Source organism: Pteropus vampyrus, unplaced genomic scaffold (assembly GCF_000151845.1).
Source record: "Pteropus vampyrus isolate Shadow unplaced genomic scaffold, Pvam_2.0 Scaffold101, whole genome shotgun sequence".
Lineage (NCBI taxonomy): Eukaryota > Metazoa > Chordata > Mammalia > Chiroptera > Pteropodidae > Pteropus > Pteropus vampyrus.
The window spans coordinates 4,041,976-4,060,536 of NW_011888882.1; the positions used below are offsets into that span (position 1 = coordinate 4,041,976).

The 18,561-nt window shown below is 38.8% G+C and overlaps 1 protein-coding gene across 1 annotated transcript in view; it reads left to right on the plus strand.

Annotated features, from left to right (window-relative positions):
• LAMA4 (laminin subunit alpha 4) overlaps positions 1 to 18,561 on the plus strand; it is a 135,571-nt gene that overhangs the window by 43,523 nt on the left and 73,487 nt on the right. Inside the window, exons 3-7 of the mRNA XM_023533378.1 lie at positions 1,098 to 1,222; positions 6,650 to 6,730; positions 13,258 to 13,472; positions 15,469 to 15,564; positions 17,991 to 18,142. Coding sequence (XP_023389146.1) covers positions 1,098 to 1,222; positions 6,650 to 6,730; positions 13,258 to 13,472; positions 15,469 to 15,564; positions 17,991 to 18,142 — 669 coding nt within the window. The remainder of the gene's footprint in view (positions 1 to 1,097; positions 1,223 to 6,649; positions 6,731 to 13,257; positions 13,473 to 15,468; positions 15,565 to 17,990; positions 18,143 to 18,561) is intronic.

Below are 18,561 nucleotides of genomic sequence, written 5' to 3' on the forward strand. Positions count from 1 at the left end.
CCACAGAGCACTGTTTGGGAAAAAAGTTATTCTGTTGAAGCTTTTGTGCATGGGTCTTACCAAGAGAATTGATCGTACAGGAGGGTGCCTCTTCAATGGCTTTCTAATTCTAACAGTACAATTTTTCACCAAAAAACCCTATTCAGCCTTTATACTCCGGTGAAAGTAAAGTTGAAAATATAGTGCTGATGGTGTTGCCTTGTGCACTCCAGTCCAGTTCAGCTGGAGAAAACTACCAGTGGACTGGCATCATTGCCTCCTATGGAGTAAGAGTCAAAAATTAATCCATCAGATGGACAAAGAGCTTGAGTACTTACTCCGTTTGAGTTGATGGCAGTACAGTGGTGAAAGACAGGCTGGGAGCAGACGATAACAGAACAATGCAGGTAGTAGAAGGTGGGGAGCTTCAGGGAATAATTCTTGGAAGTTTTGAGACCTGGTAAAGATTTTGAATGGTGAGTAGGCATTCCAGGCAGAAGAATCTGCCTTTCTTTTTTGTCCTTTCTAAAATTCTAATTATCCACACAACAAATGGAGATATTTTATAAAATAAACCAACTTACTATTTCTTATATGTCACCATCCAAGATACCAACCCATTATCAAAATATTCTTTTTCTACCTCCCACTCCACTTATGCTTCAGTATGACACATTTTGTTCTTCTAAGTTCAATAAACCCTAAATTGTCCCCATTGTCATGGGGAAGCACCAGGGAGATATTTATATTTTTATTTAATAGTTATTCCAAGTCAGTAAGCTGATGTTTCTTCAATATCTAGCATTTGATCATTCTGATTATCGCTCTGAATTGAAATAACTAACTGATGAATAATCCTCTTGATATACAAATTCTAAAGAGAGTTCAATGCTGCTAGTGCACAGAGAAGTCCAAGATGAAGTCATGTACCATTGTCCACACTTTCTAGCATTTACCAGGGCCAATGTATCTCCTTTTTGCTGATCACTACCCATGCACACCATCTATTCTGTCAAGCCCGACAACTTTCTTTGTTAGAGGTATTTTGGGTTCCCAGATTTACTGTGTATAAAATTTCTTTTGTGCTCTTGTCAACTTTCTTATTTTTTATTTTATAGCACTGCCAGCGGAACACGACAGGAGAGCACTGTGATAAATGTGTAGATGGTTATATTGGAGATTCCATCAGGGGACCACCCCAGTTCTGCCAGCCATGCCCCTGTCCCCTTCCCCACGTGGCCAAGTAAGTCTTAAAGGAAGATGGTCTTTTCTACTGCCTCTCCCCACCTCACTTTTTTTTTTGGGGGTGGCGGGGTGGGGGGCTATTCATAGTTCTAAGGTTTTTCTACAGTCAAAAACCAAGTACTTTATGTTGAGATGAGACTGGAAAATATATAGGAAAGGTCTTTAGCCTAAATATAATTTCAGAAAAGTTTATACACTTGCAGTACAGGTGATTACTCTGTTCTCAAAGTATTGGGGTGCATAATAAGGTCAGCGAAGTCTCCCAAGTTTTATAAGCAAGGTTAGTCTCATCTTTTCTTGGCTATCTCTTGACCCAGAGATCAACAGATTCATCATAATCCTGTATTTTCGGTAGTAGTGTTTCTTCTGACTCTCACAGAGTAGACATTTCCCTACACGTGGCACCCAACTAGTCTTTTCCATCAGAATTAGAGCACAAATAAACAGAATGCATACTTGAGGCTGATCATCTCAGAAGATTTACAAGAAAATTAATTTTCAGTTCTGGCTATGTTTTGACCTGAGTGAAAAATTAAAGAGAGTAGACACACATCTTAATTGAAATAATGGAATTCTTCTCAGGTACTAATATGTATAAATCCAGTAATCAAGTCATGACTATCCATTTTATTGGCTTGAAAATGACAGATATAGAATTAAAGTGATGTAGTAATGTCCAGTTTTCCAAATTTCAACCAGTACTCCAAATTATCCAGCACTAACTGTGTGTCTTACAATCGACTTAATTCTGCCATTAGCTATCCAGAATTGTGTAGACCCCACATGCTAAGGGCTCAGTCCCACTTCAGTAGCCAGTCACAAATGAGGTCTCCAGGCTTTTCACGTTTCTTCCCAGCTAACTACAAAATCACGGATTTCCTCAACCTCCCTCAGGTTCAGTAATTCTCTACAATGACTCACAGAAATCAGAAAAGCTCTGTACTTAAAATCAGTTTTATTATAAAGGATACGATTCAGGAACAGCAAAATGGAAAAGATGCATAGAGCATGGTGGGGATGTGGAGATAGGATGGCACAGAGCTTCTATGCACTTGCTCTTCAGGTGTACTACCCTCTCAGAAAATCAGTGTGGTCACCAACCCGGAAGCTCCCCAAACCCTATTGTTCAAGAGATTTATCAAAGCTTCGTTGCATAGCCATTATTGATTAAATCACTGGTAATTGAATTCAGTCTTTGGCCCCCGCTTCCACCCCTGTGAGATGGGGGAAGAGGATGGATTGGAAGTTCCAACCTTCTAATCATGTAGTTGATTAGATTCTACTGGCAGACCAGCTTCCATCCAGAAGCTACCTAGGGGTCCATCCAGAGTCACTTCATTAGCATTAACTCAGATTTGATTGAAAGGGACTTGTTATGAGTAACAAAAGACAGTCTTGTCACTCAAGAAATTACAAAGGTTATAAGAGCTCTGTGCCAGGATCAGAAACAACAACAACAAAAAATGTATATATATATTTTTATTATACCACAACTGGAAAGAATAATAAAAGTGTTTTGGCACATAATATCTGTGTGATCTCAGACATGGTCTCACTTTCCATGAGATTTGAGGTCAAGGAGACTAAATTCCAATCTTGGCTCCATTCCTTTACCTGCTCTGGATCTCAGTTGTTGTTTTTTTTTTTTTTTTTTTTTGTTTGGTTTGGTTTGTTGTTGTTATTGTTATTGTTATTGTTGTTGTTTAGTAAATCAAAACTGGTATGAGGATCTGCCTCATAGGTTTGGACTAGGATAATATTTGTGGAGCATTTGGGTTGGTGCCTTACACATAGAAAGATGTATGATAAATATTGGCTTTAGTAAAAACATATTTTATATTTTTTTTAACATATTTTACTTACTCTATGTCAGGCACTGTTCTAAATGTTTGGCTATAACATTTAGTTGATAGCTGTTGTAAAAATTAAATTAAACGATGCATATAAAATAACTAAAAATAAGGCCTGAATATCTGCCACACACACACACTTTCTTATAAAGAGAAAAGAAAAAAAAAAAAAAAATGACCACCAAATGTCCCCTTATTTTTTTCCTTAATTGAACAGCAGTATCGACTAACATTTCACCTAATAGCTTGTGATTTATTCAAATCCTCTGATGGGTCTGACAGTCAGTGAAGAAGTCAGATGTTTTAGAGCCTCATCTTTCTTTAGAAATCATTAAACTGCCTCAGTTTTTGCTTTGTGATTTTTCATGTTCGATGGTATTTATAACGTGCAAAATGGATGGTACTGAGAGTGAGAGTAGAAAAATCAAACATTAAATGTTCTGTTCTTTCCACTCAAGTGTGTCCTGATTTCTGAGCTTCCTTTGCCTCATCTAGGTGTATTCTTTTGTTGTTCATTAACGTTCTGCTCTCAAACATTAGTCTTAACCATCTGATGAAATGTTTAGTGTTCTGCTTTCTATAGTTACTTTGTTAAATATATCTACCTCCAATTTCCTAATAACAAGTTTCATTCGTTTCCCGTATAAACAAAGAAGTTAAATAGCATCATCTGCTCTAAACAGGATTATAAACTTTGAGCTGCAGTTTCTTCAGAAACTAACAGATGAATTAGAAAGGCAGTCCCAACTGCTTTCAATTGTATTTTCCAACTTTTGCACTTTTTGCCTCATTCATATGACAAAACTTTCTTATCTAAATTATCTGACATGAATGTCTTGAGATAAGAGACTTCAGAACCTCCTTTCTATGGACTGAGAAGTCTTGTCAACATACAATCAACAAATATTTAGCAAGCACTTATGTGCTAGTCACGTAACAATCACTAGTCACAGCAGTAAATAAAACAGTCAAAAACTCCTGCTTTCATTAAGACAGGTCAAAATACAGTAGTATTATGACGCTCCTAGAGCAAATGATCTTTTATTTTTTGAACCAGATTATTCAATATTTCAGATGATCAAGAAATTATTCTGAAAGCTATTAATGTTTTCAAATAATTGAAAAAGAAACATGACAATTGGGTAACAAGCTTCCTGCCTTGAAAGAGGAAACAGTTTCCATAGGCACCAAGGATCACCATTTCTACCCATGTTCTTTCTCTCTGTGGTATGAGTAGATCCAGGTTCAAAAGAACAATCAGAGGTCTTAGAAAATGTGCTCTGCAGTTAGGTACATGTTCATACAGAGGAAAATTGAAGTCCCTGTAGTAAAGAAGTGAGGTTGAAAACCCTGATGAAAATTAACACAAAAGCAAAAATATACCACCTATAAGAACATTATGTGAGAGTGTGGGGGAATTGGAAAGAGTGTGAGAAACCTATTTTGTCTGTAGTGACAAATGTCAGAATCCTTCAGGGAGGAAAACTGGTGATAAAACAGGGTGGAGGTGAGGGATGATGAGGTAGTCTGTGGTCATAGAACAGGACAAATTTGCCCGATCCTATAAAGTTCTAGCCTTTGATCTGTCCTTGTTGTTGACTTAGTTAACTGATCTCAAACATTAATCAAATATCTCATCAAAAATCAAATACACTATTGCCTCTTTCAGCTTTTTTTTTTATTATTCATATTGCTACTTTCTATAAAAATTAAACTGTAAGACTTTTACTTGAACTCAGAAAAGCGCCAAGTATGGAGTCTGAATTAAACTTTGAGTGATCTGCTATTTGAGCCTACAGACCCAAGGTTTGGATTTCTAGTTACAATAGCCAGATCAGAAAGCAAGGAAATAATGTCTGAAAGAGTTTAGCAAATAAACAGTGCTGAGTCTATGTTTCTTTAAGGTCTCTGAGGGTTTTCCAAGAGCAAAAGTCTCCCTTCCCCTTAGAGAGGGTGCCCTGTCTGTTAACCTGGGCTGAGAAAGGCCCAGTATTTTCATTTCCTTAGCCTAAAACAGACTTTACCCTAAGAAAAATATAAATAATGCTGAGGAAAAACAAAAAACAAATCCTTAGTGGCTGGTACTGCCTCTAAGTCTCCCATGACAGAGACCAATGGTCATGTAGCTATTCTCAGGGACCATTTACACAGAATTCATTTATTTATTTTGGGGTTGGCCAGACATCCTCCATGTCTACTAGTAGCTATGGTAATCGCTCCAATTAAGGAAAACATTATCTGTTTGAAACAGCAGGACATTAGTTCAAGGCAGACAACTTCAGACACCAGCAGATGTTTCAGTCCTTCAAGCCATGAGCAGGCTGCTGGGTGAAACATCTTCAAAGAAACATGCATGAGGGTTTGTGCATGTTTTGGACTCTTAACTCACAGTGTTCCTTTAGAAGAAAAACAAGCAAAGTAAAGAGTAAAAACCAAAGAAGTATTATTTCATTGGAATGTTTTTAATCAAACTGTTAGAGAAAATAAATTGTGGGTATTGTCTTTCACTGAGAAGCACGTATTGTTTTCCGACTGATCTTATAAATGTCTTCAAACAAAGCGAACATATCCATTTGCTTTCCTCTGAAGACCATTAGGGTAAAATTGCTGATACATGCAGAAATGTGAGAACAACAGGTCACACTCTATTGATTGTACAGTACCTAAGCCAAAACTAATTTAAAGTCTTCACACCCACCTCATATGGATGGATTCATGAGTCAATGTAGAATTTTCCAAACACATGGAAAGTAATATTCCACTTTCCCTGCTTTAATAATTTAGATGGTTATTTATTCTGTTGAGCTAATATTTTTATTACTTTTCTGTTTTCTGTCCTAATTTTTATTGTGTAAAATTTAAAAAAAAAAAAAGAAGAAGAAGAAGAAGAAGAAGAATCAAGAGAGGGGGTTCCATGGACTAGAATCCTTTTATTGTGGGTCCTGTTTCTTGCTTTAGCACTTATTTTTCACTTTGATTAGTTGAGCCTGTCCTTGCACCCTTTATTCCCAATCTTCAAGGTACACATGAAAGAAATTAAGGTTCTGTTGAGGTATATAGTTTATTGGTTCATGAAAAGTGGAAGAGATCTAGTACAAAGAAAAGGGGGGGCTTTCAAATGTACACACAGAAAGTGGTGAAAATAAGAGGAAATTCTCATATATATCTAACATTGTAGGTAAAATTTGATTATTTCTGGATCTGGAATATGGGTTTTAGATTTACATTAAATATATATATATTTTATTGCAAATATATATATATTACATTAAATATATAAATATATATTTCTGATGTTCTGGAAGTTCCCATTGCTTCAAATTAAAAATAATAAAATACCTCTGTGGAAAAATAAGTAAGGTGGACCCGGGAAATGGTTTCACAAATTGAGTGGCATTTTCTGCCTGAGATTGCTGGCCTAAACTTTCCTGAAAGGAAGAGGATTTAATTTAAATAAAACAAATGATCACACTCATACTTGAGGGAGACAAAGGTAGAGACAATATAATTAAAAGTTAATATGATCTCTTTAGTGATGTATGGAATTGGCTTCTAATATTCTCTAACAATTCCAGTTTTGCAGAATCCTGCTATAGGAAAAATGGAGCTGTTCGATGTGTTTGTAAAGAAAACTATGCTGGACCTAACTGTGAAAGGTAGGCTAATAAAATTTACTCTTTTCTGTGGGGGTCTAAGGAAACTTTCTGTTTCTTGCACTCATCAGCTCTGCCAGCTTCCCATTCAGTTGGTCTTGAAGTGAATGCTTAAGAGGAGCAAGATGAGTATAGAATCACAGAACTCTGTGTGTATGTGGGAGGAGCTTTTGAAAATCCCGTGCCTCAGATATAGGTATAACAATTTGTTCCCTATGGGGTCCAAGCCAGGGCCACATCTCAGGATAAATAGACAAGGAAAGGAGAAATGAGTATATGTATTTTTAAAAGACTCTGGATATTTCGGGTAACACTCTTTTTTCTCTCCATCATTGAGAACCAGTAGTATAATTAGTAGAGAGACAGAGTGAGGCTCCCTATTTTGTCAGGTGTAAGAATTACCACCCCAGCCTTTTGTTTGTTTGTTTCCATTTTCATAAAATACCTTTTGATCTGAAATGAGTCTCTCGTAGGCAGTATATATAAGGGTGTAGTTTTCTTATCCATTCAGTCACTCTATCTTTTAACTGAAGCATTCAGTCCATTCATATTCAAAGCAATTGTTGATAGATATGTAGTTATTGCCATTTTATTATTCTTATTTTTTATTTTTTTTTTTTCTTATTCTTCTTAAAGAAGTCCCTTTAACATTTCTTGTAATACTGGTTTGATGTTGATGAACTCTTTTAGCTTTTTCTTGTCTGAGAAGGTCTTTATCTATCTTTAGCTTCTAAATAATAGCTTTGCAGGGTCAAGTAATCTTGGTTATAGGTCCTTGCTTTTCATTACTTTGAATATTTCATGTCAATCCCTTCCAGACTGCAAAGTTTCTCTTCTGAAATCATCTGACAGTCTTATGGGAGCTCCATTGTAGGTAACTAATTGCTTTTTTCTTGATGCTTTTAAGAGTCTCTTTTTCTCTTTAACCTTTGGCATTTTAATTTTAACGTGTCTTGGTGTGGGCCTCTTTAGGTTCATCTTGTTTGGGACTCTCTGTGCTTCCTGGGCTTGTATGTCTATTTCCTTCACTAGATTAGGGAAGTTTTCGGTCATTATTTCTTGAAAGAGGTTTTCAATTCTTGGTCTCTCTCTTCTCTTTCTGGTAGCCCTGTGATGTGTGTATTGTTACTTGATATTGTCCTAGAGGCCTCTTAAACTATCATGCCCCACTGCAGGCCAAGTTCAGCCATAGCCTGTGCCCTACTCAGGATCACCTGGCAAGATGCACCAAGCAATCCACAGATGGCTACCATCCATGCTGGGCTTACAGGTGCCTCAAGAGGCCAAGTCACAAACCAAGGCCAGCTGCCACTAGTACTGGGCTTGGGCCTGCTCAGCAAGAGGTACAGGGTATGCTAAGGCCAGATGCTGCTTGTCTGGGTTTTGTGAACCTTTGGGAAATTTTAGGAAAGTCTACAACTTGAGCCAACACAGGACATTTGTATGGAAAAGCTACTGGAGGTGGCTTGGGTGCACCCACAAGTTGGGTGGAGCGAGGTCTAAGGGAGTCACAAGGGGAAGAGGGAGGAGAGGTGACAAGTGTTAGCCAGGTTGATGGAGACTCAGATAAGGGGGTCACCTGCATCTGCATACCATGCTGGAAGAGGGCTCAAAAAAGAGACAATAGATTCTGCCCGCACTTCTCTTGGGAGAAGCTGCACCTCCAGCCCACGCCCTGAAATCAGACAACCCAGTTCCTCCATCTGTCCTGGGTGCTTTTTGAGCAGCTGCCCTAGTGCTGGAGCTCAAAGCAAGTGAGTCCATCAGCAAGTAAGTCCACATGTGGGCCCCTTAAGAGGAATATCTGTAACTTCAGCCACCCTCTGTCACATTGGCCACAATCTCCACTGGTTTTCATAGCCAGAAGTTGTAGGGACTTCTCTTCCTAGCACTGGAATCCTGGACCAGGGAGCCTAGTGTGGGGTCTAGACCTCTCACTCCTCTGAGATATCCCTCTTGACTCTCAACCGCTACAGGCAGGTATGGGGACCAGCCTGTTCCATGTCTCTGCCCCTCCTCCCAGTCTCAAAGCAGCCTCTTTGGTATATCCCCAGTTGTAGGACTTCTGTTCAGCTAGACTTCAGGCCACTCCCAATGATGGTTGTTCTGTAGGTTAGTTGTAATGTTGTAGTCATGAGAGGAGGGAAGCACAGCATTTACCTACTCTGCCATCTTTACCAGAATGAACAGCAGCATTTTTAATGTTCCTTTTAAAAGGCACCATGTAGTGACAAGTCAGGCATTTCTCCTGCCGTTTGACCCCTCACTTCCCAACCCATGCCAGGAAAATGAAAAAGAGTGGCCCACAGTTGAGTGAGTCAAGTCACCCGCTGGCTAAATAGAGGTTGTAAATAAAAGTTATGTTCTGAACTAAATAATTATAAAATGCACAGCCTTATAGACAGGAGTTTCTCAAGTCTCAGCCCATTGTGACCTTTTGTCTCCTCCTAAGTAGTAAATTTCAAAGATAAGGAGCCTGAGACTCGGAGCCATGAAAGGGCTTAATCTAAGGTCACACAATGGGTTAGTGGTAAACCTGAAATCAAAACTCAAGACTACCATTGTTTAATCCAATGTTTTCATTTCATAAATATGTATGATCTCAATGCCTCAGTATTTCACATTGTCTCCCATGGCAACTTTAATAGTATACCTTCATCCATTCAATTCTGCAGTGGAGTTAGACATGCTAAGTCTGTAAGAGGATTTATCATGTGGATCTTGTTGCTTAAGAATCAGGAGAGAAGAATACGGCAAATTAAAGCAAATCCAAGGAAACCTTACAACTCCAACAGGAAAGGCAGAACATAGTATCATCAGAGATGATGATGATGACAGTGATAACGATTTCGATGATGGCATTGATGATAGAAAAGAAGAATAAAGAGAGGAAAAAGAGAAAGCTAACATTTACTGAGGCTGATTATGATTCAGAGATTTAGTTTGATTCTTTCTGCAGGCACCAGATTTTTCAAATTTAAGCAATCAGCCCTGCCATCTGTATAGAATTTTTCTCATAACTTCCTAAACTCTGCCTTGTCCCACTTCTGGATTCTTGGCCTATGAACTTGAATGAGTTACTTCCATTTTCTTAGCCTTATTTCCCTGTCTTTCCTAGATTGTAAAGAGCAATTATATGGTAACTACTATGCAATATGTATTTTTTTTTATAATTTAATTTAATTCCAATGACAGCTACAGAGAAAGGCTTCTGTGTCACCTAAGAGTTTTGACACCCTTGATGAAGGCATTCACTGAGAGTTGTATGGCCCTGGGAGAAGAAGCAGAGGACAAAAAGCAGAGGAGAGGGGGAAAGCTTCAAAATTTCCCAAAACAATAATTATTGGTAAAAAATTTAGTCTGATTTACATAAAACAGCTTTTTGTTTCCATTTTGCCCAAATAATATGATCACTAAATGAAATGACAAAGTTCATATGCCACAATTCTTTTATTTATGCTGTAAAATTTAAAACTCTATTTCCCCTGTATGAATCAAATCACTAATAAAGCTAGAAATGAGATTATGGAAGGAAAAAAAATAAGACCAAGCTACTGGATACCAGAGCTCCAGTGCTGACTCTAAATCCAACTAATGGTCCTTTTATATTCTTTTTTTATTTCTTTTTTGAGGGCAGGAATTGGGTGCACTTAATTATTCAACTGCTATAACCATTAATTGATTAATTACTTAATCCACTAACGTCAGACTTGTGGAGTGGAAAGAGCATTAAACTTGGAGTGCCATAAGAGGTTTGAGGCCTGTAGCAATGAACAAATCGTTTAGTTTCTCCATGCTCTAGTTTCCTAATCTATAAAAGTAGGGGGCTATGAGGGATATGAGTAATAAATCTTCGCATGTTCATTCCATAAAAACTGTAGAATTAAAGTTTGGACTGTGACTTCAGAGTTACCTCTGAAGCTACCACCAAAAGGTGTTCTCAAAACTCGAAATAATTCAAAGTAGGTTTCCACTGTGATTGAGATTCTGACTTACAGAATAGAGAATTTGGTTTTTCTCTTGTGCAAGACTAGGGGCAACCTATGAAGATCAAATACAGTGAAATTAAACAGAGGAAAGAAAGTAGCTGGCATCTGGCTTATGCAAGCTTGAGCAAGTCCCTTCACACCTGGACCTCAGGATTTCCAGCTATACATTGAGGTGGCAGGTCTGAGTTAATGAGCCTAAGAGTCTAATATTCTCTGTTTGGTGAACTGTGGCAAAAGTTAGAAATTCAATCCAGCCTCGTGTTCCATAGAGAAATGATATATGCTGGCTTGGGAACCAGAGGACCAGTAAATCAAAGGTGCAAAGACACGGGTATGAATAACAAAATTCATTAAACGTGTCCTCCTGAGGGGCGTCTCTTTGTAGGTTATGTGGCACTTACATTCACTCTTGTCTTTATCATAGACTTCAAATCCTAGAGTTCATGTATAATTATGCTTAGTTCATTTCCTGTTCTTTCAGTGCGTGTGCTGTGTGTTTTTCCTCCTCTTGTCTCTCTACACCTCACATAAAATAGACATAAATTGTCCCTCTGTTGAATGAATTCACTTATTCACTTATAGCAGCAGTGTGGTCCAGGGTGGAGTGAAGAAAAGAACATGAGAGTCAGAAGGTCCGGGTCTTGTGCTATGACTTCCTAGCTCTGTGAGCCTGGAAAACCAAAGTGGCCTCTCAACCTTGGAACGCCAAGTGTGGGTGGCCTACCTCCCAGGTGTCTGTGGTAACTAAATAAACTCACCCAAGCAAAGCTATGAGATACAAGTCAAGTCAAGTGTGTAAATATTGAACATACACCATCATGACAACTACAGCAAAAAACCAAGACATAAGGATAAAGGCTGAAAGATTATAAGCAAAATGTTGAACAAATGATTTTGTTAAGGTCATGGGATTACAGGTGTGGCTTTTTTCATTTCTCTGTTTTTCAAATGTTCTGAATTATGATTTTATTACTTTAAATAGAAGCTTTTAAAAATGTAGTGTCTTATTTCTACTGGCCAGGTCTTATTGACTGCCTTGGAAAGTCCTCCCTTCCTTTCCATTCCCTAGCCCAGGCCCTCCACACCCTACCCTGCTCTCCCTGTTCCAGCCCGCAGTCCATCCTACACTCTGAAGCAACACTGGCTTCCTTTCCACCACTTTCATCACACTCAAAAACCTTCGCTGGCTCTTTTTTTTTTCTCTCTCTTGTCAGAATTAACTCTTATGCCTGCCCTTCAATCCCATGATTCTGTGATTACACATTCTTTCCAGCCACTCTCAAAGCATCTTCAGCTCCAGTTAACCAGTCTTCGACACTAGCTTAGGATCTACAGCAGCAAGGAGGCCACAGCCAGCCAGTGAACATGTGTAGTTTGGCTCATATAGTATTCTTACAAAGTTTGAGCCAAACTTTAAAAATTTGAGATTTCACATAAAATCCAGTTTAAATTCTTTCTTTAAAAATAGGAAGATCTGGCAACACAGTTCCTTTATTCCTGCAGGGCTACAATCTGGCAACAGTTGACAGAAACCGAGTAGCAGCTGCATCCTTAGAAGGGGACTGTGGTCCCATCACTCATAGCAGGGCCACTGATGGCCCACAGGGCACCCTTGGGAAAAAATAGAGAAAGGGATTTCTTCCTCCGAGCAGAGGCAGCCCCACTCAGATTGCGCAGCTTCTCAAGGCTAGCAAAAATAAAATGGATTTCAGTCTCCGTTCTGCAACTAGGCTAGACTGTCTCATTAGGGGCCCAGCCAGCATGACCATAGGCACCAACTCTGCTCCCACAACAGTTGCAGTTAGGTGCCTGGCCTCTGTAGGTTCACATATCAAAAATGTCCAGAAGAATGGCCGTATGGGCTCCAACTCTGTTTATCTATAGTTTGTCTCAGCTCTACCCTCTGCATTGTCTCCACACTGCTTTCCCTCAGTCACAAAACGGCTGCCAGAACCAAGAGCACTACCTGCCTTTTCATTCACCTACAGAGAAAATGCCTTCCTATAACCCTCAAATAAGAACCTTGAGCTAAACTCAGATTAAATCACTCCTGAGTCAATCCATTTTGGCCAGGATAATGCCAGGCACTAAATGCCTCAGGTTTAAGTTATCTAAATAATTCAAGGCAGATGGTGATTTATACCAACGTTTCTCAACAAAGGTTTTAGTAACATTTTGGCCAGGACAGTTCTTAGCCGTGCTCTAGTGGTACATCTCATTGCAGTATGTTTAACATATCTGTCATCACTTATCATATGCTAGCCCCGCACTCCATTGGTTGGTAGGACAAAAAATGCCCACACACTAGTCATATCCAGACACTCCTGCATCTGAAAGTCTTGCCAAACTGAATGGACTATAACACAATGGGAGGGGTGGTTCCTTAAAAACTAAGTCTAGTCTCATATAGAAAGATGGGAAATGTAAATGAATTCTGGAAGAGCAAATCCACAAATATTCACTAAAACTTTTTCTAGACTGGAAAGAAGATAAAAAGGGAGGAAAACTATGCTAAATTTTTAACATGTGATTCCCCTTCAGATGTGCTCCTGGTTACTATGGAAACCCCTTGCTGATTGGAAACACCTGTAAGAAATGTGACTGCAGTGGAAATTCAGATCCCAATCTGATCTTTGAAGATTGTGATGAGGTCACTGGCCAGTGCAGGAATTGCTTACGCAACACCACTGGATTCAAGTGTGAACGCTGCGCTCCTGGCTACTATGGGGATGCCAGGATAGCCAAGAACTGTGCAGGTACAGTACTGTAAATCCTGTGATGGCTACCTGGCCAACATGTGTGCTGAATTTAGATATATTTATCTGGGGGAAATATTACAAGTGCCTCTTTGTCACTTTTCCAGGGCAACGTGCATTCTCAGGAATATGCATCCCAAACTTACCGGGGGTAGATATTATTATCAAAGCTACTAATATAACTTAGCTCCTGGGTAGAACAAACTATGAGACACTGACACAAGTAAATTTTTGCCTTATCATCTTATATTCTTTTAATTTTGATCAAAGAAAATCAGACTTCCATAGATTGCCTATCATTGGCCAGAGTTCTGAAGGAAGACTTGCGTGGTTCTCATCAGTTTTCTTATTCTGGAAGCTAAGTCCCATTTTTCAGTTATGTTTGGTAAAACTGACATTTCAGTGAAATAGATGAGCAAGCCAAGGGTAGAGGTTAATCATCTCCCAATTTCCTCAAATTGTCAGAATAAATATCTCAAGGAGTATCCAAGAAATCTTTCTGATTAGACTTCAGTTAGACTGAAATGTACAAATTTTATTCATAATTTCTCTAATCCATTTGCCACATAGAGTGAAGCTTTTCAGAGGTAAAGTTAAATAGCCTTCCTCTAAGAGTAAAGGAAGGTCGAGACTGAAAATTTCTTACTCTTTTGCAACTTTGAGGGGAAGAAGGGTAAGGAAGAGATATTGTGCGCCGGTGGCACTCTCCTATTGGAAATCCCCTCACTAAAACAGATTCTTGAAAAGGTTTTGAGAAGTAAAAAAGTTTAAAATTGGGAAGGAAACATATACGATCTGCAGAATGTATGATAAAAGTAAACATGTCTATAAGAAAGCAAAGTGCACAGAGGCATAATAATGAAAATGATGGAGAGAAGAGAGGAGATCCCTGTCCCACCAGAAACTGAGTAGCAGCTGAGTAAAGAGAAAGCAGGCATCAGAAAGATGCTGGCAAAATCAAAGCCTTGATTCTCAAAATATTTACTAAACTTATGTTTAAACTACATAGATGCACATCACTCTTAGAAAAGAACCCAATATTAGGAGCAATAAAGCATGATCTCGCTGAATTGTTTGATAAATCTACATTTTGTGGAACATTAAACAGCTGAAATGTAATAAAAGCATGTTCCCCTTGAAGCTAATTTTTTATGATTTTTCTGTAAAGACAGTTAAGAGGTGGAGAAAAATTCACAATTCTGTTCCAGCTTATTGCTAGCATAGATAGCGTAGGAATTTCTTTTTAATTACAAATTTTCATGCTGCAGCTCAGTGGAAAAAATGACGTCTGATAAGATGGGAGTTTTGTTTTTGTTTTTTTCCAAAAGGCTTTCTTGAAAATCATCTGTAGATGAATAACGGGCTTTCAGGTCTCCCAAATTCATGTGAATATGTTCCTAATTCTTTCCACCACATTATTTCTAGTCATCCCACTGATAGCTATCATTTGAAGGTTTGGAGTCAGCTTTGCCAAGGGTCAAGCACTGTGGAAGCCAAGATTCGCTCTTGGGCCTCCTCACTCTCCCGGCTGGGCTATACCTCCCTCGCACCTGGCAATGATCAACCCCAGAGTTGTATTAAACTGGAGAATCAGTCTGCAATGAAAAGATGGCTTTCCGATTCCAGTTGAATAATGGGCTCCATGATTATTTTGTATCTTGTGAAATTTACCAGTATCTTTCTGGACTGAAGCAGTTGCATAGTCATGTCAGACACACACACAAAAAAAAAAAAAAAAATGAGAGAAGAGTTCTAGTAAATTTAAATTCACTTTTGTCCAAGGGTCACCTTTGAAAATCTCACTGGGTTGGGGCTTAACTGGGTGAGGAGCATAATCTCTATGTCACAGATTCCATAGGGTCCTAAGGAAGAATATAATTAATCCCTGCTGAGGAATTATGTACTGATAGCTAATATTTCTAGAAACCACAAGAACATTGCTGTGTTTTAAGCATTAAGAAACAAATTCCTAATCTCTTGTTTTTGTTTCCCACAGTGTGTAATTGTGGAGGAGGCCCATGTGACAGCGTAACCGGAAAATGCTTAGAAGAAGGTTTTGAACCCCCTACAGGCATGGACTGCCCAACCATAAGTAAAAATAACAGTACATGATTGACTAACCCCACTTTCTCTAATGTGCTGCAGGTGTGGGATTAAGAAGAGCTATACAATACCCTCTCTAGAAACTGCCTGAGTTCCTCCCTTGCCTTATTTTAACTCTGTCTGTGCCTCAACCAAATGAACCCTAAACAAAAGATATTCAATGGTCTACTCAATTCCAATTGGCAAATACGTGATTTACAGTTAAATACCTCTATTTTATAAAACTTATTTTATCAAGTCTTTAAGGTTAGCATCTTGCCTAGTGGGTAAAAGCAGCTTCAGAAACACAATTTCCAATGACTGAGTTCATTTTAGCTTATTTTTCTCTTCAGGTCCTCATACAATATGATATACAGACAAGGCTTTATGACACAGGAGAAACTGAGATACCAAGAGATTTAAGTGGCTTTTCCCAAGTCACTCCAAAGCTTAAGTGGCACCAGAAATAAAATATTACGGCCTTATGAAAAGGAGCTACCATCATTATTTTCAGAATTTCTCTGTCACTACTGTCAATCACATCATGAGCAGTCCTGATGGTGCAAGAACCTGCTGAAACATTTTAAAACAAATTCTCAGAGCTGGTCTTACTGAATTTTCAAGTCTAGAATAGTCTATGATTGATTCTTTGAAGGACTTAACCCTTTTCCCATTTGCCCCGAGAATACTCGCTGGCAGCTCTTGCCACTGTAGCATTTACCCCAAGATAACTCATGGATTATAGTCCCAAAACTTACCCCCAAAGTTTGCCCCAAATTATCTGGCTTTTGTTATTATTTTCTCATCACCCTAGTATATCAATCGTCTTTGGAGTCAAATGACATCATTCTATTTATACCATCATGTTTTCAGTAGTAGTATTTCCATTTACAAGATACAGTAATTCTCAATCACTGAAAATGTCAAATCCTAGAAAACAGCATTTCTACATGTGATATTAACATTGTTCTCAAACAGTTATTAGCCAGAGATTCATTTGATGAATCCGATTTATATGTTCATTTCTATTACATTAGGATTAAAGACAAGTTCTGTTTAGAAATAACTCCAAGAACAGTTTTTTATTTTCACACTGAAAACCAGTCAGATTCGCTTCAGCTTCAAAGAGCATGTTTATGTAAAATTAAATTAATGCTGGCAGTGAGCTGTACTTTTTTTTTTTCTAAACAGGAAATAGGTTAAAGAAAGCTTTGCCTTAGAAAAGCTTTTATCAAGAAAGTAACTAATATTTACTTTTAAGTAGAGTGGTTTAAAGACTATTTTAACTTTAGGTATCCCCTCCCCGCCACCCCCCCAAAAAAAATCTTACCTCTCAATCTCTCTGAGCATAAGATATTAATATTACCAACGAATCACATCTTATAAGGTGGCACAGAATGTGAGGCATGAGCAGGGCAAAGTTTACACAGTGATAGTGTAGTTGGTCCCCTAAGTAAGGTCACTTTAAGGACATCGAGATGTCTGTCTGACCTCAGGCATCTTCCCCATCAGTCTGATGTGTAGGCTAGGAAGTCATTCTTTTGAGAGGGTATATGAGTAAAATCATGTTAACCTTAACTAATTAACATATTAACAACCATTAACACTTTGTCTCCATTTGTCAGTTCTCTAGAAGAGAGCACAGTCTGAGGGAAAGAGACTGAGAAAAGGAAAGTTTCAAAGTGTTTCTTTGTATGTGTGCCCCAGGAGGGCACTGGGTCCTTGAGGGGTGATGACAATGGTCAATGGAACTCAAATGTGAAATTCAGGGAGCAGTGAGAAACTGTGACCTACCTTACCACACGTCCAGGTTCATCAGATAACAGGGAGCAACATTCACAATGATGTCTTACAGACCTCCTCCTGCTGACGTGTTCATTTAGACAGGAGATCAGGCCATAGGAAGGCGCTGAGACCCCTCTAGGGTGAGGTGAAGGTGAGGTGCTACAGCTTGACTTGAGATGAGAAAAGCTAACAGGAAGAAAGGAGTGACAGCAAATAGCCGTCTTCACCAGTGGGCACCAAGTAAAAGCCCAAAACTTAACATGAAGAGAGTCATCCCAGAGGGCCGTCCACCACTAAAGAAAAGTGGACAAGGCTGCTCCTTACCCACCCATTTCAGATGGTTTGCCCTTTGCGCTTCCTTTCTTTCTCAATTCAGTGCCTACTGTTCACTTTAACCTACTTTCCCTTTGCGTGTGTTGTTTGTTCTTGTTATGTTTTAAGTGGAGTTGGTGCCTTGTGTATAGTTTGGCTCATCTTAGGCAGTCTTCCACTTTGAGAGTAAGAACTAGTTCTATGACCCAAAACAAGTCCTCAAGGAACAAAAATAAAAATAGTATTACCTAAGGGAGTACACATAACGATCTACTTTAAGCAGCATGATTCCCAGCCGACTTTGAGTTTGAAGAAACAATGTGCTCATTTTACCTCCAGGCTGTGATAAGTGCATCTGGGATCTAACTGACGACCTGCGGTTAGCGGCCCTCTCCATTGAAGAAAGCAAGTCTGGTCTGCTGAGCGTGTCATCTGGTGCCGCTGCTCATCGGCACGTGAATGAACTCAACTCCACCATCTACCTCCTCAAAGTATGCGGAAATGTCATACCTTCTACATGCTTTCATTCTGGTTTCACAGGTCGCTCCTAATAACTTCTATCCCTTTTGGTATGTCAGTCCTTAAATTGTTAGACTGAGGAAATTATGAAAGGTTAATTGTAACCGTGAGCTTCAGCCTAAACCCAGAGCTGCCATCTATAGAAGAATGCAATATGGAAAATAAAATGACTAAAAAACTAGTATCTATGTACAAAACTATTGAAGGAAGTGAAACCCTTAGTTCTTTGGCGAAGGTGTACATTAGTTATTCAAGTAATTATCACAAACTTACTAGCCTCAATTTGCAATGTTTTGAGTAGTTTCTCTACAAACTATATCTCTGTCTCTCTGTCTTACTATCTCTGTCTCATTGTCTCTGCTTTCTCTCTCTCTCTCTCTCTCTCTCTCCT